Source organism: Pseudorca crassidens, chromosome 7 (genome assembly GCF_039906515.1).
Source record: "Pseudorca crassidens isolate mPseCra1 chromosome 7, mPseCra1.hap1, whole genome shotgun sequence".
Taxonomy (NCBI): Eukaryota; Metazoa; Chordata; class Mammalia; order Artiodactyla; family Delphinidae; genus Pseudorca; species Pseudorca crassidens.
In genome coordinates this window covers 89,760,032-89,784,914 of record NC_090302.1, presented here as the reverse complement: position 1 = coordinate 89,784,914, position 24,883 = coordinate 89,760,032, and the positions used below count along the sequence as shown (strand labels likewise).

Genomic DNA, 24,883 nt, shown 5'->3' with positions numbered 1-24,883 from the left:
GCCAGAGGAGGGAGTTGGGGGGCCAGGGCACCCCACAGAGGAAGCAATGGCCAAGCAGTGACTTGGAACGCAGGCAGATGAGAAATAGAAGGTTGTAGAGGGTCATTCGAAGTATTTGCAAAGACAGACAGGTATGAATAATCAAGGATGTATGAGGAATGTAATGCAATGAGTGGTTCCTTTTTCCAGGACACTGAAGGAGCACTCTCTGCCTGGCAAACCCTCAGTCTCTGAACAAGAGAATTTTAGCAGTGAATTCCCATCACAGTGTTCACTCTTGGCAGACAGTGCAGCCAGATGGACGTTTTGAAAGGAGAATGATCAAAAATTCTCCACACATTCAGATTGAGCTACCAAGAAAGGCCTTTTTACAAACAAGATTTTTCTAAATTGTTTCTACTGGTCTCAGGAGTGGTATGACCAAATCAACTGGAAACTTAAAGGAAAATGGACAGCTCAGCAGTGAAGATACTCAGAGGTATCTGAGTCAGACATTCAGGGTTTAACTTTGGAGTTTGTTCAGTGGCCAAAATTTTCAGAATAGGGGATGTTTTCATATTCAACTCAAGTCATGGATACTGCACTGAAATGCTCTGTGCAACTCAGATCCTACTCTTAGGCATATCAGAGAAGTAAAACATAGTCTAAGGATAAACAAAAGATACTACCATCAGCAGTACAGATCATAGATTCTAGAACATGACAAGGAGGAGGTGGCAGTGTATACCTGAGTGGTACGGAAGTGTGAGTGGGGCTAGATTCTCAAGACAGAAAGATGTAGGTAGACATGGGAGGGTGAGGCAGCCAGGTGAACTCATGGAAGCATGAACCCACATGGGTGTGCTCAGGAGTAGGAAAGAGACCAGCCCTGGAGTGGGCCATATGCAAGAGGGGATGAAGGTTGTTGAGAGGGCAGAGGTGGGCTGTGCAGGGCCTTTGTGCACCAGAAAATAAGGTCTGACTTTCCTTCTCTAGGCAACAAGCAGCCTCTGGATAGGGAACAGCATGACAAAATATTAATCTGCTGGTGTTTTTAACATCAGCTGAAGGACAGAGAGGAATTATGGAGGCCAACTAGTAAATTATGATAAGTGATTCTATTTCCTCATATAACCAAAACTCTTTAATTTCCACAACTACAGATACTGAGAATCCAGCATAATTATCTAGTACATAGTTGAGGTTTTGGAATGTAATACAAGTTTTCAGAGGAAAATAGATAATAGAAGTAGACTGGTGGTCATTACATGACCTCACAAGAAAGAGAAACAAAACACAACAATGTAAATTAATATTATACATTACTTTACGGTTATTCTCTGGCTTATGTGTATATTGTATATACATAGATAGTATGTACGTTCCTATATGTAACAGGCAACAGGATGGAGGTAGAGATGGTTCTTGTAGGTTAGACTGTGGCAGAAAGAGGATTTATTAGCAGGAAGTTGGTAGGAAGTCCTTCCCATTGTGGGCGGGGAGCTACATAACAGGTTATAGACATGGGTAGACTTGTGTGAGAACTTGATCTCATAGATATTCTGACTGGATAGCCACACCACCATCATTGCTAGAAAGGACACCATGATCATGGGTTTTGTTTTGTTTTTAACATTAATGAAGACAGGAACATTTTTTAGCATGTCCAGTTTTCTCCTGCTATCCCTCCCTTCTATTTTTTCACCTTCCCTTCAATTTTAAGACCTTCCTTTTCTCTGTAGTGGGTATGCACATCTCTCAGTGCATTCTGGATGACCTCCCAGCACCTTGGCATAGCATGTGCAGAGCTGTCTGTTGTGTGGTTCCTTCCTACCTTTTCACATCATCTTTTGTTCTTCACTCCCCATCACACACTGCATCCAAGATCCATGAAACTGGATTTCCCATAGCATCCAAATTGTTTTGTTTCTTCACACTTTTGTACATACTGCTTCTCTCCCTGGAGTGCCCTGCTTCCCCACTTCTCTGGAACTATATATATAAAACCTGAAGGGTCATGAGGGAGCTAACAGAAGTGCTACAGACCACTGATGGTCAAGCCAGGGGCTTCCACCCAGAAAAGCAGTGTCACAGCACTGGCAGTGGCCTGTGCTTGGGCTTGCCTTGCTCACTGCCAGCCAACCTGACCATCCACAGCAGTGGGACTCACAGGAGTTGAGGAGCCCCAGTGGCTACAGCAGTCAAGAGAAAACCCAGTACCTGAGGGGCCAGCATTAGAGCAGAACTAAGAACTCAGTACCTGAGGGACCAGCACTGGAACGGGACTAAAGACAGAGGCCTTTGGGCCACACACTACAGGGGCCTCTCTGGACAAGGTGACAGTGCAGAGGCTCCTCACTGGCCGCCTGCACAGGGCCAAGGCCTGTGAGGTGCTCAGACTGTAGAGATGGGAGGTGGATCAAGGAAGAGGCCAGTGTTCACCCTGGAACACAGTCAACCCTCTGGGAATATGGAAATTTTTTCACGAGGGGGAAGTGCGTGTGGAGAAGCAGTTGTAGGAATGTGTGAGAGCACCTTCCAAATAAGGACTTAAAACATGTCATTTTGATAACACTGCTAGAAATACCATCTCACATGTAGATCACATATAACCCATTAGTACACTTGTCCTAAATTAAGTGTTCCTTTGGTCTGTTTCACCTAGCAGTTAGAAATTGAACTTTCTAATGTCTTTTCCATATGACAAAAGACCTTCAAATTTTGTTTGTTAAGTACCCCGAAATCCATCTGGAAATAGAGTATTTCCATAACTCTGTAATCCTCAGATTTGGCAGTTCTCATTATTGTTTTTTCCCCATCACCAGAAGTGTTTTGTCCTTATGAAGTTTTTTGAGGAATGAAAGGAAATAATGGAATTGTTTTATTCCTTTAAAGCCTTGGTTATCAACATTAACCTAATAAATATATTTCAAATCAAATAAAAAATGTTAAGCACTATACTTCAAGAACTACACTAGACTGTTAGGAAGATAAAAAGAAAAATTAGGCAGTTTTTGTCTTAAAGAAGCATATAAAGACATAGCTAGAATTCACAAAAAGGTAAATGTAATACTGCCTCTTTTATACAGAGTTCATAATATGACAACTTTAGTTATCCAGCTAGTCCAGAAACAGTCTTAAGAGTAAATTCCAGTTGTATCAAATGAACAGAATGTGGGGCACCTTCACTAAAACCCATCCATGGGAAAGCCAGGCTGTCGTGGCAACCACACACCCATGGGCATCATTTGTCTTGCCCTGTGGGGTGCATGTGTCTCATGGACAAGTGCCAGAGCAGCCCTCTAGGGAACAAGACTGTCAAAGCCAAAGTGACTGCCATATAGAGTGCATGTGCTAAAGTTTATGTACTTTGTTTGTAGGATTACCCCTCAGCCTCACATAGTTGCTCATTTACTTATATTTTATGCATAATTCTCATTTGCCAAAACATGTCAAGTTAAAAATAGCAAAATGTTCAGAGACAGTGGGAGTTGTGTATGGGGTGTATTGTGCATCTAAGGAGACCCGTTCAACAAGCCATGATACTGTGTTATCACCACTGATACCAAGAACATCGGTACAAACACAGCACCAGAACACCTGGCTGTGTGGGGAATGTTAGTGTAACTCTTAGGATATTATGGATTTGTAATTTAGTTATTGTATTGTGAATGATGAAAACCTGAAATCAGTGAAAGTTTATTTATAAAATGCATTTTTAAGACAACGGGGAGTTTAAAATACATTTTTTTAAGTTTCACCAGTCAATAGTTAAAATAAATTTTATCAACTTAAAATGGTAACGTGACCTAAAAAAATTTTACTAGCTATTCATTTAGCAATATTGCAAATAAAATTTCCACACAACTACAGAAGAAAGGTTATATGGACACATATCATAAAGTCAAATGTTAAATACCTGATAAACTTTCTTCATCAATAACCTGAAGATTGTTCTCATTGATTTTAAGTTCTTCTAATGTAGATGGTAGTTCTGAAGGAATCGCTACCAAATTGTTTCCATCCATATTCAGGCGCATTAACTTCTTTAGAAGCTTAAAAGGCAAATCTCAAAATTACTTTTTTATCTTGTCACAGATGTACAGTCATATATGTCATTTAATGGTCAGTTTGTGGTAGTTACTAAAGTTTCACAAACCTTCAGTTGCTCAGGCTTAGACAAGAATCCCCATATTCTCCCTGCCATGTAGATGTTGGTCCTGTTAATAGCATTTATTCCCTGGTATTTTCAGCAAACTACATTTGGTGATTTTGCATCACACTCACCCATATTTTTATGGTGACTTTAGAAAGCAAGAGAACGCTCCTATCGCCACTGGACCAGTCATATTTTCCTAGATCTTAGGTTTTCAACTTCTCAGCAGTAGACACAAAGTTAATTAAAACATGCAATAATCTGAATCTGTCATAGATGCTAACAAGACAGCAATTTGAACCCTTTCAATGTGTTTGTGAACTCAGTTTTCCATCTATACTAAGTAGAGACAGAGTCATAAAATAGCACTAACGATTGTGGAAATTCTTCAAAATTAAATGCTACAAATGTAACAAACTGTTTCTATATGGTACCCAAACAGTTTTGACTGTCTGGAGAGTGCATAGCCACATTTGTTTGTTAGCCAAACTAACCTACACTACCAAAGTTACAGAATGATTTACATCAGTGGTGCTCAGAGTCAATTTCAGCAGTTTGGAAATGGGACAGAGAATCCCAAAACAAGAAAAAGGTAATTTCCTACAGTGTCCTCTTTTTTGATCAAATACAGGAAATGCACAAGTCCCAACTGTTGTTCTATCAGGACGACTAGCATGAGGCAGGACTCCAGGTCTTTCACATGAACGTGGACACCAAGTGTCTGGAGCTCTCTCGTCTGCATTCCAGAATCTATATGAGAACCAGGAACTGAGCTTGTAAGAGGCCAGTGATTTGTCCAAAGAGTGGACAGAAGACCACCCAAGGGGATAAAGTTTGACCTCCTGGCATGTAACTTGTTTTACTTGGGCTTCTTTAAGCGTACACATTTATGAGTATTTGTTTACACACATAAACCCCTCCTTTCTTCTGCCTTTGTTTTTCTGAAAGTCCTTGATACTCTGTTTTCTCCCTTTTAAAAAAAAATTTTAAATCTGATTCTTTCAAAGGTTTACTCTGTGCTTTTCTCTTTCCCTAGCGTATCCCCATGTTAATTTTCATCTGAGCCCATTTGTCTTTCTAGAACCCCCTCCTGCTGAAGTATCCTTTATCAGATTTTGCAGATAGCACAAAATAAGGAAATTTTGTATTGCTGGCCTGAAAATGTTAACAGAATTTCCAGATAAGCTCTCCTTTTTTCCCAGAAATACCTCATGTACTAAGAGACCATATTTCAACATGTTTTCTGCTACTTAGGGAGAAACTCCTCTATAAATTCAAAACATTAGTTTTGTCATTCATGCTGTTGTGGGTGCTTTAAGGACAAAGCATAGGAAAAACAGCTAGAAACCTATAAAACAATATACTATATTCAAGATAAAACTTGACTACAGTTTAGGGACATCAGAAACTTTCTTCAGAGAAAACTCCAGTAAAACATTTTACTTTTCCTTCCTTCTCCATCTCCACCCACTGACAGTACAAGTCATGAAAAAGCCATCCACGTGGATTGTTAGAAGTCAGAGCATGTTATTTACCTTGAATGCTTTTGGACCTATGCCTGAAGAGGTGATATTATTTCTGCTCAGATCAAGCCTTTCCAAATTCGGTAATCCATTAAATGCTTCGTCCGGAATGGAGGTGATAGAATTGCCTAGGACACGTAGCAATTGTGTTTTAGGCCTATGTGCCTATAAATACATGTATACATGCACATGCATAGATAGCAAAAGAGAGCTTTATCTGGAGGAAAAGCAATACTTATAGCAAGGACAATAGGTATTAAATAAGAAAATGAGTGTTTAGGAAAAAAACAAGACTGGGACTAGACTATTTCATATGGTCAAAATTTTCACTCTAAGGACTTGTCATGCTCTAGTACATCATGTTTTAGATGAAGCTGCTTTAAAACAGCCAGAATGTGGTTTGGTAGACAATTCTGTTAACATTATGCATTTTACAACAAAGATGTGTTTATGGAAGGTGCTATAGAGACTGATTTTTATAGTTCTTTGTATTTCCCTATTGACATTTCCTAGACCCTGGACCAGAAATATACTGTGTTTTACAGTGAAACCCTGGGCATGTGACTTGCCTTCTTTGAGCATCAGTTTCCTCTAAGTAAGAAGCTTGGGGAGATAATCTCTCAGATTGCCTCCAGATCTTATGTTATAATTCTGTGACTTCAATCTATAGAAGTTCCTGCATGCTTTAATTTATGGGGTTTTGGTTTGACATTTAATTAAATACAGTAGTCAATGATTTTTAAAGCCAGAAAATGAGCCTATCAGAAATAGTGAGTACTATAAAAATCATGTGGTGACCTTCTTATAAAACCAAGATACTGTGACTGAGCACAGGTCATTCATCTTTCATAAGACTTTAGACTTTCACAATTTGTTTTGTTTTGTTTTGTTTTAATGGCAGAGCACACCTGGCATGCAGGCTACAGAAGGAGGGGGCATTGCTGGAGCAGGACACTCTGGGCATGAGAAGAATTCCTTAGGAGGTCATGTGAACATGGTATCAGGAAGGCCATAACACCAGAAATGTCCTATTGCAGATTGGCTATCCAGATTAAAGGGGTCACGCTGTGACCATTGAGTATTTATTTATACGATCATTTATTATTTCTGTGGTAGTTTATTTCTGTTACTTCCCCCAAGACACATCTGAAACCCCACTCAGATTCTCTCACCCCTGCATCTTCAGAGCTATCCCCAGCATGGGCCTTATTGCCAAGACTCATTCACTGTCCCAGTCTCCCCACCAGCCAGCCTCACACACGTATCTGTTCTGCCATTCCTCCACTCAGAGCTCTTCCTGGCCCTATAAGAATGTGGGCAAAAAGTCTGGACCACTCCATGCCTACCACAATGGCTAAAACAAGAGGGGGGGAAACAACAGGAACTCTCTGATATTGCTGGAAGGAGTGTCACAGCCATTTTAAGGAACTGTTTGGCAGTTTCTTATAAAGTTAAACATGCTTTTACTGTAGCACTCGGCAATCCCACTCCTGGGTATATACCCTAGGAAAAAGAAAACTTAGGTCGGCACAAACATCCATATGTGGATGTTTATAGCAACTGTATGCATAATTGCCCCAAGCTGGAAATAATCCATATGTTCTTCACCTGAGACCTGTGGTCTGTCCAAACAACAGAACACCTCTCAGAAGTAAGGAGGAGCCAGCTACTGATAAACGCCACAACCTGCATAGCCCTCAGAAGCATTATGATAAATGAAAGAAGTCCAGCTGAAAAGGCTACATGCTGTATGATTCCATTTCTATGACATCCTAGAAAAGGTACTCTAGAGACAGAAAACATCAGGGCTGGTGAAAGGAGGGACATGAGAGAATTTGGTGAGGTGATGGAAATGTTATATCTTGATTGTGGTATTGACTGTAAGCATTTGTCAAAACTCAAAGCATAACAGGGACTTCCCTGGTTGTCCAGTGGTTAAGACTTCACCTTCCAATGCAGGGGCTGCAGGTTTGATCCCTGGTTGGGGAGCTAAGATCCCACATGCTTTGCGGCCAAAAAAACAAAACGTAAAGCAGAAGCAATATTGTAACGAATTCAATAAAGACTTTAAAAATGGTCCACATCAAAAAAAAAAATCTTAAAAAAACCCTCAAAGAATAACATGCTAATAATGTTTTACTATATATAAATTATACCTTCTAAACCTGGCTTTAGAAAAAAGTCAATAGGAAATCATGGTTTCACTTGGAGGAATTTACTTTATACCTGATGGTGCTATTCTGCAGTAAACACCTATCTCTTCTGCAAAGTTTTTATGTTTGAAGATTGTGAAATTAATCTGTTTGGGGTCAACTTATATTATAAAATTAAAATATAACATTCATAGGACAATGGGAGTTAACCACAAAATCAATTTAACGTCAACATCTCTTACCTATGAGCTCCAGACTTGTTATCTCTGGTGCTGTTAGCGGTGGTATTTGTGTGAGGTCGGCGCTGATACAGGAGATGGTTTTGTATGACAGAGAGCACCTGCTTGGCAGAGGTGGTATGCCCCTGGGGGTAGCTGGGATTGGGAGTTGAGAGGGCATCCTGAACATATCTCCTCTGACGGCGTCATCGTCATCCTCGTCCTCGTCCTCGTCCTCATCCTCGTCCTCATCCTCATTCTCATTCTCCCTTGCTGGGTTTCTGTGTTGATGGGCCTGCCTCCCCTTCTCTCCAGGTCTCTGCTCTCCCCCTTCTCTGCTCTGTCGCTCATTGGGAGGTCTCCCCCAATCTCCAGGTCTAGGGATCTTTTCCTTTTGCTCCCTATCTTCATCTTGTTTAATTTCTTCTTCCTCCTCAAATTGAAGTTCCTCTTTTCTCAGTGCTTGATGCATTTCCACCCAAGGAGACGGCTGTTGCTTATGAAGTAAACTGGTAGGTTCTCTTTGTTCTGAAGAATCACCAGAAAATTCAGTTCTGTCATTTAATGCTATACTACTGAGTAGCAAATAGGAGGCTACTGACCACATAAGGAGAAGACAGCAGGGGCAAGTTGTGGTATTAATGAAAGGAAAAATCATAGTGAAAATTAGGTTAGTAAATAACATTCCCTGTAGGTATATGAGTGCAGTTTAAATGTGAAATGTATCTTGAAATTTTTGTTTGAAGTTTTAATAGAAATAAATAAACTTTATTTCTGTTTTGTAAGACTTTATAGGCAATTCTTGTTTTTCCTTGTGAGCCTTAATACTTATTTTTACTAAAGTATCATGCTATCTGGTGACTAAAGAGGGAATAATATTACCATATATTGCTTACCATAAGCAGTCCTATTGTGAGATTGTAATATAATCAGATGTGATAACTTTATAGTAGATACTGTTCAGTTAATTGGGCTTATTGATAATGTAAGAATTTGTACACTGTCAGACATAAAAAAGTGAAAGAGATGTACCTTTTACTTGTTTATGGTAGTGAAATTGGCTTTTATTTATAGATTTATTATATCTGTCTGATTTTCTTTCAGCTCCATGGGCCTAAAAGCATCCTCTGAAATTTAGAGTTATAGAAAATTCTCTTCTGTTTTCCTCCCAGACTCTGTACTTAAATTATTTTTACTTCTTGAGACCTATAGAAGATGTCCTGGATTTAGATGATGTTTCTTTAACCTAGACATATGCACAAGAGTACTTTTTATTATTCCATGATGATGATAGCATAATATATAATAGTAGAAAGTTTATCTACATTTGTATTTAGCTGTTATTATCTTTGGCAGAAAGTGGGGAAGACTTGACAAAGACCGGATTTTAGACTCACCCTCTGAATGAAGAGTTTTAGGGAAAAGTGAGCTCAGTACATAGATTTTCTTTCATCAAAATATAAAAATTTACTTAATCATTTCTATGATTTTATTTAATGCCATACATAAATCACCCCCAAAAAAGAACTCAAAATATAATTATGTGAAGGAATTACTTGAGATTTCAAGTCAGTATGTATTATAAAGTCTGTGAGTTATTTTTTTCACATCTCTGACAGAACATGCAAAAGGAGAGTAGGAAAAAATTAGCAAAATGAAACTAAAACTATCATATTGAAACGTTTAAAATCTTTTCTGTATATCCAAGTTTATTTTTCCAAAATAACCACAGCATTTCAAGAATAATAGTTCAAGTCCTTTGAAAAATGTCTGAGAATTTCTGGATCTTGCCTTTATAAATCTTCTGTTTCATATCCCAAGGAGTCAGTTTCATTAAAAACTTTTATTTTCTAACATTTTTTAAAGTCATAATAGCTTAGTAAAATAATTAGTAGTATACACCAAAATACAGTTCCTAAATGTTCTGATGTTCTTCCTGGTAGGAGACTTTTGTAGGTAACCACCCTGTGATCATCCTGTGTGCTTGGAAACAATCTACCTTGATCATAGGCAACAGAAAATATCTGTATCCCTTCCCATCGAATTATTTAACACATATTTATTTATTTCATAAGCTATTGGCCAGGCTTTTCTTGCAGGAGTCCTGAGGCTTCCTCCCTAGAGTCCTCTACTGCATCAGCCTCATAGATAAGGCACAGTGAGCAGCCAACAAAACCTCATAGTGTGATCTTTCTGTGCACAGCAGTGCCACAACAGAAAGCCACTGCTCCAGGGCCACTGCCCTTTATTTCCCTAGGATTACCTGAGCAGTAATGACTGCACATAGACTGGGAAAACTGCACATAGACTGGGAAAACTGGGAAAACTGGGCTTTTTCTCTAGATGCAAACCACTCCTCCCTTTGTTCACCATGAGTTCTTCATCTTCATTTGGGTTGATAACTGTAAACACACTGAGTTGAATTAAGTGAGATAATGCATGTAAGGAACTAAGCAGAGTTCTTCACGCATACTAAGAACATGGGAGCTGTTTGCTATGTAAATTCTATCACTACATCTGTAATGCTGCAAGTCAAATGTGGAATGTGATCTGGTCTGAGTTTACTCATTCTAATAGAGCTAGAACTCTAAAGCCAAGATGTTTTATTTTTCTCTCCCCTATCATGCAATTTCCCAAATAATTTCCATGTTTAGCATCATTGTGCCAATATTTTAAGTACCCTATGACTAGTTTATCATAATTTAAAATTTAAGGTAGTGACAAAATAAAAACAAATGGAAGTTAAAGACTAAATCACATGTGATATTTTGTTTGGGCTAAATATTTGTACCAGTATCAGAGCAGACGGGGCAGCATTCTCCTTCAGGTGTAACTGTTTGGGGGCACATCTGAGGGTGGCACTTGGTCTCATCACAAAGGACTCTTCCATTCGAGCAGAGGCAGGTAGTGCAGGGCTCAGGAGACCATACAGCTTTGTTATACATGATCATCCCATTTGCCAAACAGTGTCCTTTCTTTCCTAGAAGAGAACAGTAACATTTAAATTCCTTGTATGATTACTAGCACTTGTGAATGGAAGTGAGCCCAATGTGATAGACCCACACAAGAATAACATTCTATGTTCTTTCATGCAGAGGATAAAAGTATCTTACAGGTGTAACCCTCTGAAATGCTTTTCACATGCTGTATTCTCAACCCCTCTTACTTAGGCTCTGAGAGTGACCTCCTCATGGTAACTTGAGCCTGAATCGTACTTCCATCCTGCATCTGTCAGGATGGCTAAGTTATACAACAGCAACAAACAACCCCCAAATCTCAGTTATTTCTTGTTCCTGCTATGTGTCCAATGTAGATATTGTCAGGATAAAAAATAGGCTTCATCTCCAAGCAGGCTGCCCTGATGACCAGCACAGCAGTGGGAATGTGAGGTTGCAAATAACACACAAGCTCTAAACATGTCTAATTATATTGACCAAGGCAAATTATACGGCTACATCTAACTTCAGAAGAGAAAAAGCAGTATAGTTCCATCACATGCCAGAGAGCAGAGAGCTGGAACAGCACTAATGATGAATGAGCCCACATTGTACCCTTCCTGATGTGCAGATGGAGAGGTGAAATAAGACTGTATGCTTGTGGTGCTTTTTACGTTGAATTCTCGATGAGACATTGCAACAATCTCTTATTTTTTAGAATAGTTGTGTTATTGAAATACAATTCAAATACCCTTTTAAAGTACACAGTGCAGTGGGTTTTAGTATATTGTTTTCTCTACATAGAGTGTTGTAGATACATGGATATGTGTGTCAACTAAGCAGGCCATTAGACAGTCAATTTGAATATTAGAGGGGATGTTTTCCTTCCAATCCTAGTGTTATTCCTGATAACTCTTTTCCATCTGTTGAGCCACTGTCCCCGCAAATGAGCTCTCACATTTGTCCCCTTCTTTCCCTTACTGCTGTGTCAACCCTGTTCAAGCCCTACCCATCTCTCATTTGGATACTTACAGTAAACTAATCCCACCCATCCAATTTCTCCCCTGGAAAAAAAAAATAGATATAATCAGGAGTTGTCTCCTGATTATAAAAGTACTATAGTGTATCAAAATTCCAACAGCCTTTTTTGCAGAAATGGAAAAGTTAATCCTTAATTTCATAAGGAATTATAAGGGGCCCCAAATAGCCAAAAAAAATCTTGAAAGAAAATAAAATTTTTTGAGGGCTCACACTTCCAGATTTCAAAACTTACCACAAAGCTACAATAATCAGCTTATACCAGTATGGTACTGGCATAAGGATAAACATATAGACCAGTGGAATATTGAGAGTCCAGAAATAAGCCCATTACATCTATGGCCAATTGATTTTTGACAAAAGTGCCAAGCCCATTCAATGGGGAAAAAAGTTGTCTCTTCAACAAATGGTGCTGGGACAACTGTATATCCGTATGCAAAAGAATGAAGTTGCCCCCTACCTCATGCCAAATATAAAAATTAACTCAAAATGGATCAAAACCTAAATATAAGATGTAAAATATAATATTCATAAAATAAAGCATGACCTTGGATTTCGCAATGGATTTTTAGATATGATTCCAAAAGCACAAGCAACAAAAGAAAAAATAGATGAATTGGACTGTATCAAAATTTAAAATTTGGTCCATTGGAGAACATTGTCAAGAAAGTCGAAGGACAATGTACACAATGAGAGAAAATATTTGCAAATCATATCTGATAAGGGTCTAATATCTTGAATATACATGAAGAACTCTTATAACTCAACAACAGAAAGCCAGCCCAATTAAAATATGGACAAAGGACTTGAATAGACATTTCTCCAAAGAAGATATACAATGAACAATAAGCACATAAAGAGATGCTGAGAGTCATTAGGGAAATACAAATTAAACCACAATGTGATAACCACTTCACATCCACAAGAATGGCTATATTTTTTAAATGGAAAATAATGGCAAGGATGTGGAGAAATTGGAGTCTTTGTATATTGCCGGTGGGTATATAAAATGATATAGCTTCTCTGGGGAACATTTGGCAATTTCTCAATAAATTAAACATATAATTACCACATGACCCAGCTCCTAGGTACCTGATATTCCACTTCTAGGTATATACCCAAGGGAACTGAAAACGAGAATTCAGATAGAAACTTGTACACAAATGTTCGTAGCTGTGCTATTCACAGTAGCCAAAAGGTGGAAACAACGCAATTATCCATCAATGGATGAAAGGATAAACAAAACATGGTATTTCTCTGCAATGAGATATAATTCAGCATAAAAAAAGAATGAAGTACTGATACACTGTACAACATGAGTGAACCTTGAAAACATTATGCCAAGTAAAAGAAGTCAGACACCAAAGGCCACATATTATAGGACTCCTTTTATATTAAATATTCAGAATAGGCAAATTCATAGAGACAGAAAGATCAGTGGTTGCCAGGGATTGCGGGGAGTAGAAAATGGGGAGTAAGTGCTTAATATATATGTAGTTCCCTTTTAGGGTGAAGAAAGTGTTCAGGAACAAGATAATGGTGACGGTTGCACAACATTGTGAATATACTTAATGCCACTGAATTGTACACTTTTAAATGGTTAAATGATAAGTTTTATGTCATGTGTATTTTACCACAATTTTTTTTTCTTTTTTTTTTGCGGTACGCGGGCCTCTCACTGTTGCGGCCTCTCCCGTTGGCAGAGCACAGGCTCCGGATGCGCAGGCTCAGCGGCCATGGCTCACGGGCCTAGCCGCTCCACAGCATGTGGGATCTTCCCGGACCGGGGCACGAACCTGTGTCCCCTGCATCAGCAGGCGGACTCCCAACCACTGTGCCACCAGGGAAACCCACAATTTTTTTAAATTGTACTGTAAGACCACTGGAAAACATTTTAGGACAATTTAGAAATCTTTCGTATACATCTTCTATACCTTTTAATGCACATCACCCTATGCTGCATATTTTTTAAAACAGATTTGAGATCACATTATGCATACTACTTTTCAACCTTTTTATTTTCTATTATTATAGCTTGGATATCTTTCCACTTAATTAGGGAAATTGACCTCATCGTTCTTTAAGAGTTATGGGTACCCTATAATCATCATTTTAAATTCCCTGCCTCCAGGCTCTTTCTTCTCTCAATCATGTTGTAAATGTGACCTAAATTGTCTCTTTTCATGGTAATTGTATGTTATTTCTGTTAACTTCGTGGAAATAACATCATTTAGAAGCATTTGGTTTTCTTGAGACAATGTATGAAGTATTGGTCACAGAACATTATGTGGTGATACATTCTTTTGAAAGTTTTATGTAATGGTACCATATGTATAATATAATTACTTTTTCCTTCCAAACCTGGAAAAATGTGGACCAACTAAATATTAGTGTTTAAAAATGCCTAGTTGAAATCTTCGGAAGAATTTCCAATCTTTTCAAACTTTAAAAATTCAGTAGTTTGGTCTATATAAAATAAATTCAGTGGCTTAACTTCATGTGTGGTTGAAAATATTTAATAGCCGTGAGTTCATAGACTCATCTGAATCATTTATTTCTATATCCTAGATGATCTATCATGATAAATGAAAAAGCAGTTTTGACATGTATATTACTATATTATGATTACAACTATTTTAAATACATGGCATAGTAAACAGACTAGAAATAATAAACCAAAATAGTAACTATGATTTTATAAATGTAGTTATAGGATAAGTAATATTTTTTCTGTTTTACAATAATTTGTATTATAAGTATATTCTGTGAATGGTTTTTTAAATTATTTCAAAATTTATCTTTGTAGATTAAACCAAAAGATAATATAATAACTTGAATTTTTAAAAAATTTTCTTTTTGGAGTTTCTCTCTCTTCCTCTCTCCTACTGTTTTCTTACCTGGTAACACATTATAGCTTGCTTCTACTCCGGGAAATCTTAAAAAGGATTCAAACTTTTCCTCCGTACTATAATCCAAGTTAACCATGGGAAGTGTTGCTGCTGGTGTAACCATCCTCATTTGCTGAATTCCAAGCTGTCTACTGGATCTGTGGATGGGCGAGGAACTTTTTCTCTGTCTTCTATAATACATCTTCCTTCTTTCCTTCCTAGAAGTTTCTTCATTTTGTCCAAAGTCAGTTTGAATAACGAGAAGCAGAAGAAAACAATACAAGCTTGAAAACTTCATGCTTGCTTTTTCACTATTTGATTCCTAGGATGAGAATGAAACAGAATTTTAGAGTTAGTGACTAAATTTTTACCTCTGAAAATTGGCCTATAATTGCCTATATCCCTCAGCAGCAAGCCTGTGAGATATAACACATATAATATATGGGCTCTATGCTATAGTATTACTGCCAAGTCAGAATTTAGAATTTTTCTGTCAGAATCAAATAATTTTTAGTACTTTATTGCTAGACCAGACATGAGCAAACTTTTTCTATAAAGAACCATATAGTAAACATTTTAGGTTTTACAGGCCATGCAGTCTTTGTCATAACTACTCCACTCGACCCTTGTAACATGAAGGTAGACAATATGTACACAGTTTGTGTATGTGATATGTACACAGTTTGTGTACGTGATATGTGCACAGTTTGTGTACATTATATGTGTACAATTGTGTACACAAATTCCAAAACAGGCAGTGGGTCAGACTTACCCCCCAGGCCATAGTGTGCCGACCCCTCTCTGAACCACTGTGTTGTAGGTTTTCAGAGGTTACTCAGGAGGTTTCTCTCCACCTCTCTGCCAAGTCATTCTGTGACTAACATCATCCACAATTCATTTTCCCAGCTCTTATATTTTATTATTTTATTCTCTACTGTTCTAATTTTCTTTGTTGGGGGGAAAGAGCATAATTGCACCAAATAAAAATAACAGCAAACAGCAAACTACTGTCAGTTATAAAGAGGTAAGAGGGACAAAGAGTAACTTTTAATCAGCTGGTCTCAAGAGGAGTACAGGGCCCTGCACATGGTGAAGCTGAAAAACATATTTGAGAAATGAATACTTTTTCAAACCTTGAACATGGATTAGCACAGAACAGAAATCCCTGAGAGGGGGAAAATCCAAGTTGAGCTCCTGCTCACTGCCTGGAGGGAGTTCCTTCCGAGGCTGAAGACCAGGGTGAGGACCCAGGCAGAGCCCAACAATCTCCCTGAGTTGAAAAAAGAAACCGAAAAACCTGGGGTCCTGGGGATGCCAGAGAGGCAAGAGTTTGCAGAGCAGAGCACAGGGAGGTGAGAGCTACCCTGAAAAAGACTTCCAAAGATATCAAGTCTTCAACCGAGTATGATTAGCACATTTGTATGAGAAAACTACTCAACACTTGAGAAAGAACTACCATGAAGGACAAAAAGAAAACATCCTTTAGGCTAGAAAAGGCTGGGCAGACTCTGTGTGTCCACCAGTCATAGTGGAGAACCTGTACTGCAAAGGGCATCAGACAGAGTGCTCAGAAGGGCATCGGCACATCAGAGAAAACAATTTACCCTAGACTAACGGCTGATCTGATCCCATTTACAGCACTGAATAGCAAGCCTCCAGAAAGGATCAAACTGTGTGCAACAACTTAACTATGTCCCAGAGCACCCAACAAGTACTGGGAAATCCAGCAAAAATTTACCAGGCACACAAAGAAACAGGAATTGTTGACCCATGATGAGGAAAATCAATCTATTGAAACCCATCCATAGCACAGCTGACATAATTATTAAGTAGGTCATTAAAAGTTATTAAAACCATAATCTGCGTGTTCAAGAACGTAGAGGAAAGATATTTAAAGAAATCCAAATTGAACTTTTAAAGATGTAAACTACAATGTGAGAGAGGAAAAACTATACTGCAAGGGATGAATAGCACATTAGACACTGCAGGAAAAAATTAGTAAACTTGTAAACATAGTCACAGAAATTATCCAAAATGAAACACACACACACACATGACCAGTAAAAAACATGAACAGAGCATCTTCAAACTATGGGACAACTTCAAGAAGATCAATTTATGTCCAGTTCCAGTCCCTGAAGGACTAGGGAGGCACAAAAATATTTGAAGAAATAAAGACTGGTCATTTTCCAAATTTGATGAAAACTATAAACCCACATATCCAAGATCAATAAACCCCCAAAATAAGAAATATGAAGAAAATTATGTCAAATATTCATCATAATCAAATTGCTTTAAAACCAGTAATAAGGGGAACATCTTAAAAGTGACCAGAGAAAAAGACACAAAGTTAAGAATAGAATAAAAGACTTCTCATTCAAAACAGTACAAGCCAGAAGACAGTGGAACAATGACTTTCAGGTACTGAAAAAAATCAACTTATATACTCAGTGATAATGTCTTTCAGAAACACAGGCAACATAAAGACTTTTTCAGACATAGAGAAGCTGAAGGAATTAATCACCAGCAGAATTGCACTGTAAGAAATGCTAAAGTAGAAGGAAAATTATATCAGATAGAATTATGGATCTACACAAAGGAATGAATATCACAGGAAATGGCATATATGTAGATAAATGCTCTTTTTTATTTTTAAATCTCTTTAAAAGATGCTAGTTTAATACAGTCATCTGTTTAACAGTTGTGTTGATTAATATAATAATACTGTATTTTGGGGTTTCTACCTTAAGTGAAAGTAAAATGTATGACAACAGAAGCAGAAAGGAGGAAAGAGGAAGTGTAAATATACTGTTATGTTCTAATACTATAAGCAAAGTGGAATATCAACTGAAGATAATTGTAATAAGTTAAAGATGCATACTATAAGCCCTAAGGTAATCACCAAAAAAACAAGAGTTATAGCTAATAAACCAATAAAGGTGATAACGTGGAGTAATAGAAATAATCCAAAACATATTACATGTAAATCATATTAAATGTGAATTTATTAATTGCCACAGAGACTGTCCACATTGAATTTTTAAAAATTAAGACCCAACTCTAGGGACTTCCCTGGTGGTCCAGTGGTTAAGACTCCATGCTCCCAATGCAGGGGGCCTGGGTTCAATCCCTGGCCAGGGAACTAGATCCCACATGCATACCACAACTAAGAGTTCACATGCCACAACTAAGGAGACTGCAGCCTCAACTAAGACCCACCACAACAAAATAAAATAAAATAAAACAAAATAAAATAAAATCCCAACTCTATGCTGCCTATAAGAAACTCATGCTAAATAAAGATACAAATGGATTAAAATTAAAAGGATGGAAAAATATATACTTTGGTAGCACTAATCAAAAGAAAAGTGGGGGCTTCCCTGGTGGCACAGTGCTCAAGAATCCGCCTGCCAATGCAGGGGACACAGGTTCAAGCCCTGGTCTGGGAAGAGCCCACATGCCGTGGAGCAACTAAGCCGGTGCGCCACAACTAAGCCTGCACTCTAGAGCCTGCGAGCCACAACTACTGAGCCCATGTGCCACAACTACTGAAACCCACATGCCTAGAGCCCGTGCTCCACAAAAGAGAAGCCACCGCAGTGAGAAGCCTGTACACTGCAATGAAGAGTAGCCCCCGCTCGACTCAACTAGAGAAAGCCCACGCGCAGCAATGAAGACCCAATGCAGCCAAAAAAATAAATAAAATAAAGTTTTAAGAAAAGACATATTTAACTCAATAAAAAAAGTGGATGGCTATATTAATATAAGATGAAGAAGAATAAAGAGAGCCATTATGTAATGATAAAAGGATCTATTCATGAAGATGTAACAATTCTAAGCCTTTATACACTGAACAGTACAGATTCAAATTACATGAAGAAAAAAACTGGTATAGCTGCAAGAACTAGACAAATCCACAGTTATCATCCAGAATTTCTACTTTCTTCTCCCAAATCTGGATTTTTAAAATAGTAGATCACAAGCTAAAACAACAAGATAGCACTGTACCCTGTTAGAATGGCCAAAATCAAAAACACTGACAAATTGTGAGGTAAGGGTGTGTAGCAACAGGAACTCTCATTTATTGCTGGTGGGAATACAAAACCATACAGCCACTCTGTAAGACAGTTTGGCAATTTCTTACAAAACTAAACATACTCTTACCCTGCAATCCAGCAGTCATGCTTCTTAATATTTACCCACATGAGCTGAAAACTTATATCCACACCAAAACCTGCACATGGATGTTTACAGCAGCTATATTCATAACTGCCAAAGCTTGGTAACAACCAAGACATCCTTAAGTAGGTGAATGGATAAATAAACTGTGTTACATCCAAACAGTGGAGTATTATTCAGCACTAAAAAGAAAAGCTCTCAAACCATGAAAAGACATGAAAGAATCTTAAATGCTTATTACTAAGTGGAAGAAGCCAATCTGAAAAGGCTAGTACAGTGTGACTGCAACTACATGGCATTCTGGAAAAGACAAAACTGTGGAGACAGTACAGACATACTTCGTTTTCTTGCACTTTATCATGCTTCACAGATACTGCATTTTTTAACAAATTGAAGGTTTGAGGCAACCCTGCATCAAGCAAGTTTATTGGCACCTTTTTTCCAACAACATTTGCTCACTTCATGCTGTCACATTTTGGTAATTCTCACAATATTTTAAACTTTTTCATTATTACCAAATTACTATATTTGTTATGGTGATCTGTGATCAGTGATCTTTGATGTTACTGTTGCAAAAAGATTATTATGCTCTGAAGGCGCAGATGATGGCTAGCATTTTTTTAGCAATAAAGTATTTTTTAATTAAGACAGGAACATTGATTATCTTTTTAGACATAATGCTATTGCACATTAAATAGAATACAGTATACTGTAAACATAACTTTTATATGCACTGGGAAACCAAAAAAAATTGTGTGATTCCCTGTGTTGCAGTATTAGCTTTATTGTGGTTGTCTGTAACCATACACACAACATCTCTGTGGTATGCTTATATGCTTATTTAGTCAGAGTTGCATGTTCATTGATTTATGATCCTACTTTCAGTTTGTGTTTTCATTGTGGCCAGGTGATGCTTTTGCTTCCTAGCAATCTATATCATTTATAATGGTGCTTCACTGTATAGAACTCAGATTTTGAATGAATCTTTGAAGTCATCTGCTTTTCCAGTAATGGGAAGTTCTTTATCTTCCATGTTCAGACAGCTCTGTCAGAAAAGTCTTCCTTAGATTGAGCTACAATTTGTTGTTCATATCATGGCCCATAAGAGATTTACAGATAAGCCATGTTCACACAGTTTTCTTTCTCCTGAGTTCTTAATCTTTTTTTATCAATGCTTTTTAAGATGTGTTTAAGTTTCTAAAACTAGTACATAATTTTTAAAAACTCAAAATGATACACAGGCATAAAAAACAAGTTGCCTTAACGATAATTCATAGTTTAGTACAACGGTAGACCTACTTTTTCTTCAGGGTCCAGAGAGTAAATATTTTTAGCTTTGCAGGACAACAGTCTCTGTTAAAACTATTCAACTTTGTTATTGTAGCCAAAAATAACCATAGACAAGTAAATGGATGGCCACAACTGTATTCTGATGGCACTTTGAAAAACAGAATTTGGCCTATGGGCCATAGTTTCCCATCCCCTAGTTTAAGGGTATCTTTCATGATACCTTCTAAACATATATGAACATATATATTTAAACATAAATGGAATTGTTCGATATACTGCAATCTGTTTTCTTTCCATTCAGTAATAAAGTGTGGTCATATGGACATATATGTCAATGTATGTAAATCTATCTGGTCTGTGCACTCTATTTTCATTCCATAAGTTATGTAACAAACAATTTGGTGATGGATATTTAATTTTTTCCACTTTTCCTCTGTTGTAAACACTCCTGTGGAAATTCCCTTTTGGTCCAGTTGTTAGGACTCTGAGCATTCACTGCCAAGGGCACGAGTTCAATCTGTAGTCAGTGAACTAGGATCCCACAAGCTGCATGGCGTGGCCAAAAAATGAAACAAAACAAAACACTCTTGTGCATATATCTTCTGGAAATATTTTTATGTTCTTTTTTCTTTTTTTTTTAAACTGAAGAATAGTTGATTTACAATGTTGTGCCCATCTCTGCTGTACAGCAGTGTGACTCAATTATAAACATATATACATTCTTTTTTTATATTCTTTTCCATTATGGTTTATCACAAGATATTGAGTATAGTTCCCTGTGCTATACATTAGGGCCTTGTTGTTTATCCATTCTAAATATAATAGTTTGCATCTACCAAGCCCAAACTCCCAGCCCATCCCTCTCCCTCCCCTCCTCCCCTCCTCCCCCTTGGCAAACACAAGTCTGTTCTCTATGTAAAAATATGGAATGCTTCACAAATTTGCATGTCATCCTTGTTCAGGGGCCATGCTAATCTTCTCTGTATTGTTCCAATTTTAGTATATGTGCTGCCAAAGTGAGCACTTTTATGTTCTTAATTGTAATTTTTAATTTATAAATAATGTAATAATAGATTTTCTGTTGTTTTTAACTATATTGTCTCTTGGGTTTATTTTTGGATGAAATTTAATATAAGTCACTTTGGTCATATTTATTAATATATTTTGAGGCCATGGTATAGGTATATACACATTTAGAATTGTTATATATTTCTGGTGCTTTTATCATTAGGTACTTTCTGTATCTCTAGTAGTGTGTTTTGTCATAAGATCTACTTTGTCTAATTAATGTAGCTGCTTTCTTTTTATTAATGTCTACTTAATATATTTTTTGCATCATTTTACTTTCAGCCTTTCATATTTTCAATATATTTTCTATTAGCGTATCATTTTTAGTTCAATATGACAATTTTTATCTTCTAATCGGAATAGAAAGTCTATTTTTATTTACTGTAACACTTGATATGTTTGAATTTAAATATATTTTCTGAATATTTGCATTCTATTTGTCCTGCCTGTTCTTTGTGTGTTTTTCTTTTCCATTCTTGCTTGCTTTCTTTTTAATTGATTGCTTAGTTTTTATTATTCCATTAGTAATTGTATACTTTTCACTATAAAGTTCTTTGTGGAGATTACCGCATACATCCTTAACTTATCAAGTCTAATATAAATTAGTACCTTTACCTCTTTCTGGACTTTAACTTTACTTACCTCATCCTAGAACATATACTACTTTTGTCGTATATTTTAATTCTTTATATTTGTTAAACCCTCAAAAGATTATTATTATTTTATGCTGAAAGTTCATTTAGATCAGGCTCTCTCAACCTTAGCACTATTAACATTTGGGTTGGATAATTCCTTTGTTGTGGTGGGGGGCTGGCCTTTGTATATTTAGTAGCATCCCTGGCTCCTACCCAGTAGGTACCTCCTCTCAGTTATAACAACCAAAAATGTCTTCATATATTACCAGATGTGTCTTGGGGGTGGAAGGATTCAGCCTGCCTCCAATTAAGAACCACTGATTTAGATCTTCCTAAACATTTATCCTTTTTCTTTCTTCTTATTTCTTTCTGTATCTCCAGTCTTCTATCAGGATTATTTTCTTCCTAAAAAATACCTTTTAGTAATTGCCTTAGTGCAGGACTGCTGATGACCAGTTCTTTTGTTTGTTGGTCATATGAAAATGTTTATATCTTATGTTCATTCTGAAAGGATGTATTTGCTAAATATGGAATTCTAGATTGACAAGTGTTTTCTTTCAGCATTTGGAAGATTTCATTCCAATATCTTCTTGTTTCCATATTTTGTGTTGAGTAGTCATCTGTCAATCTAATTATTTCTCCTTTAAAAGTAACTTTTTTTGTTGCTTTTAAGATATTCTCTTTGGCTTTGGTTTTCAGCTGTTTTACTCTGTTGTACATAGATATGATTTACTTGGTTTTATCCTATATAGGATTCATAGCACTTCTTGAATCTGTGGACTGATATTTATCAAATTTGGAAATTTCTTAGCCCTTACGTCTTCAAATAATACTCTCCTACTTCTCTCTCCTCTTTCTTTTCAAAACTACAGTGACACGTATGATAGCCTTCTCATTATGTCTTTAATGTCACTTTCCCTCTCTTGTATTTTTTATCCTTCTCTCACCCTGTGATTGATTCTGGTTATTCCACTAACCTCCCTTCCATTCACTAATTATCTGTTCAGCTATGGTTTATCTGATATTAAATCCATCCATTGACTTCTATTTTTCTATTATTGTGTTTTTTTAGTTTTTCGGCTTTTCAGTGGGTTCTTATTGTTTCTGTTTCTCTACTGAAATTTTCAATCTTGTTTTTCACGTTTTGAACTTATTAATCACATTTATTTAAGTCTGAGTCTGAAAACTCCATTTCAGGACATTCTATATGTCTATTTCTATTGTCTGTTATTTCTTTCTAGGTTTTTAACCATTTTCTTCTGTTTCTTCCTATGCCTGATGGCATTTGATTGCCAACCATTGTATATGAAAAATTGTGAATATACTTTGAAGCCTACAATGATATATTTATTATTTATCCTAAAAGGATTTACATTCAGACATGAGGTTAAGGGCACTAACAATCATAAATTGAATGATTTGAAGCTGAGTTTCACTATAACTAATTAATAATTATACTTTAAGTCCCAAACCAAAACCTGGTGATTTCATCTGCATCACTTTTGCCTGCCACCCCTGCTGCTTGATTGGCCCCATTCCTTGAGTTTTGTTTCTGTCTTGACTTGAGAGGCTGCTTTAAAGCTATACTAAGCTTCTCAGTCACCTCTTTTGGTTCCACAGATGCCTCCAGAAGAAAAGCTGTTCCAGACCTCTTAGGATTCCAGTCCTATCCCAAATATTGGCCCTGTTATTTTTTCCTATTTTTTTCTAATTATTCTCAGTAGGCTGAATGGTCTGAATTGCATAGTCTGCCATTATAAGAAGCATGAGTTCCCTCAGATTAGTTTTATTTCCCTGAAATATATCATTTTTCTTTTAGAGAATGTTTTGGGTTGTAAAAGTTTTGAATTCGTATATGTCAGAAAATATCATTTTGTTTAGTTGGAAATAGAATTATGATTTTAGAATAATTTTCCTTCAATACTTCATAGGTATTGTTCCATTTGTTTCTTATATCTGTTACTGATGAAAAGTTTAAATTGAATCTGATTCTCATCTCTTTGTAATAAGTCTTTTTTCCTCTCTCTGTAGAAGTTTTTTTTCAGATTTTGAACTCATTTTTAATATTCAGAAGTTCTACTATAATGTACGGGTTTTGTTTTTTTCCTTATTGTATCCTTCTTAGGATCTTTTACTCTAATGACTTCTTTCTTTTCCACACAAGCTCTTTTTACACAGTTCTCTCCCATACCTATTCAAGGCTATGGTTTTTCTCTTTAAATTCATTCCCATCTTCTCTCTGTATTTGAAGGATTCCTCACAGTTTCTGTCTCACCAGAAGCTCCCCTTCTTATTTCCTACTGCAGCTATATATCCATGTGTGTATTTGTTTGTAATATATCTTCTCTTATGTCTAGGTATTTGGTAAGAGGAAAAGAGTGATATCTGCTTAGTTTGCCCTCTTGAATCTCAGTTCTTTTTATAACTTCATCTGCCAGAATTATCCTCCTGTAGTCAGGATGTACTTGGATCATATGCTGACTTGTCACCATTTTCCCTTGGCTCAACAAATAGCAGCCTCTAAGTTATTTTCATGTCAACTAACCTCAGCATGCAATCTCTTTTTCAGTATATAGGTACTTTAATTACTGCAGTAATTTCAAACCCTTTACTGTAGGTCACTGAAATGAAACTATATTAGAACAACTTTTCATAATCTATATTAGTTTTAGAAAAACTAACATGCAAAATATAAGGGAGGAGCAAATCCCCTAGCTGATTGGTGGCTAAAATTGTCAAAGCCCGTTCAGAGAGCAAGGTAATATGTTGGGAAGAAATAGCAACAGCAGCAGGGGAAAGCAATATGAAAAGTTGCACTGT

At 36.9% G+C, this 24,883-nt stretch overlaps 2 protein-coding genes, 1 long non-coding RNA gene and 1 other non-coding gene across 7 annotated transcripts in view; 2 read left to right on the top strand and 2 right to left on the bottom strand.

Annotated features, from left to right (window-relative positions):
* LOC137228053 (uncharacterized) overlaps positions 1 to 6,745 on the top strand; it is a 32,693-nt gene extending 25,948 nt beyond the window's left edge. Inside the window, exon 3 of the long non-coding RNA XR_010945123.1 lies at positions 6,560 to 6,745. This is a non-coding gene — a long non-coding RNA (uncharacterized lncRNA). The remainder of the gene's footprint in view (positions 1 to 6,559) is intronic.
* Positions 1 to 24,883, top strand: part of CENPP (centromere protein P) — a 223,143-nt gene that overhangs the window by 151,391 nt on the left and 46,869 nt on the right. The gene's annotated exons all lie outside the window — the stretch shown is intronic.
* The window catches only part of ECM2 (extracellular matrix protein 2), a 36,773-nt gene that overhangs the window by 10,440 nt on the left and 1,450 nt on the right, over positions 1 to 24,883 (bottom strand). For 2 of the 4 annotated variants that reach the window (XM_067744935.1, XM_067744932.1), the window contains exons 2-6: positions 14,901 to 15,213; positions 10,821 to 11,009; positions 8,054 to 8,626; positions 5,671 to 5,786; positions 3,899 to 4,034 (exon numbers count right to left, since the gene is read on the bottom strand). In XM_067744935.1, the coding sequence (XP_067601036.1) occupies positions 3,899 to 4,034; positions 5,671 to 5,786; positions 8,054 to 8,626; positions 10,821 to 11,009; positions 14,901 to 15,189 (1,303 nt within the window). In that variant the 5' untranslated portion in view covers positions 15,190 to 15,213. The remainder of the gene's footprint in view (positions 1 to 3,898; positions 4,035 to 5,670; positions 5,787 to 8,053; positions 8,627 to 10,820; positions 11,010 to 14,900; positions 15,214 to 24,883) is intronic. The other 2 variants (XM_067744933.1, XM_067744934.1) reach the window with 2 other exon arrangements.
* On the bottom strand, positions 21,278 to 21,384 carry LOC137228469 (U6 spliceosomal RNA). Its single transcript, XR_010945260.1, has one exon. It is a non-coding gene; the product is annotated as a U6 spliceosomal RNA (small nuclear RNA).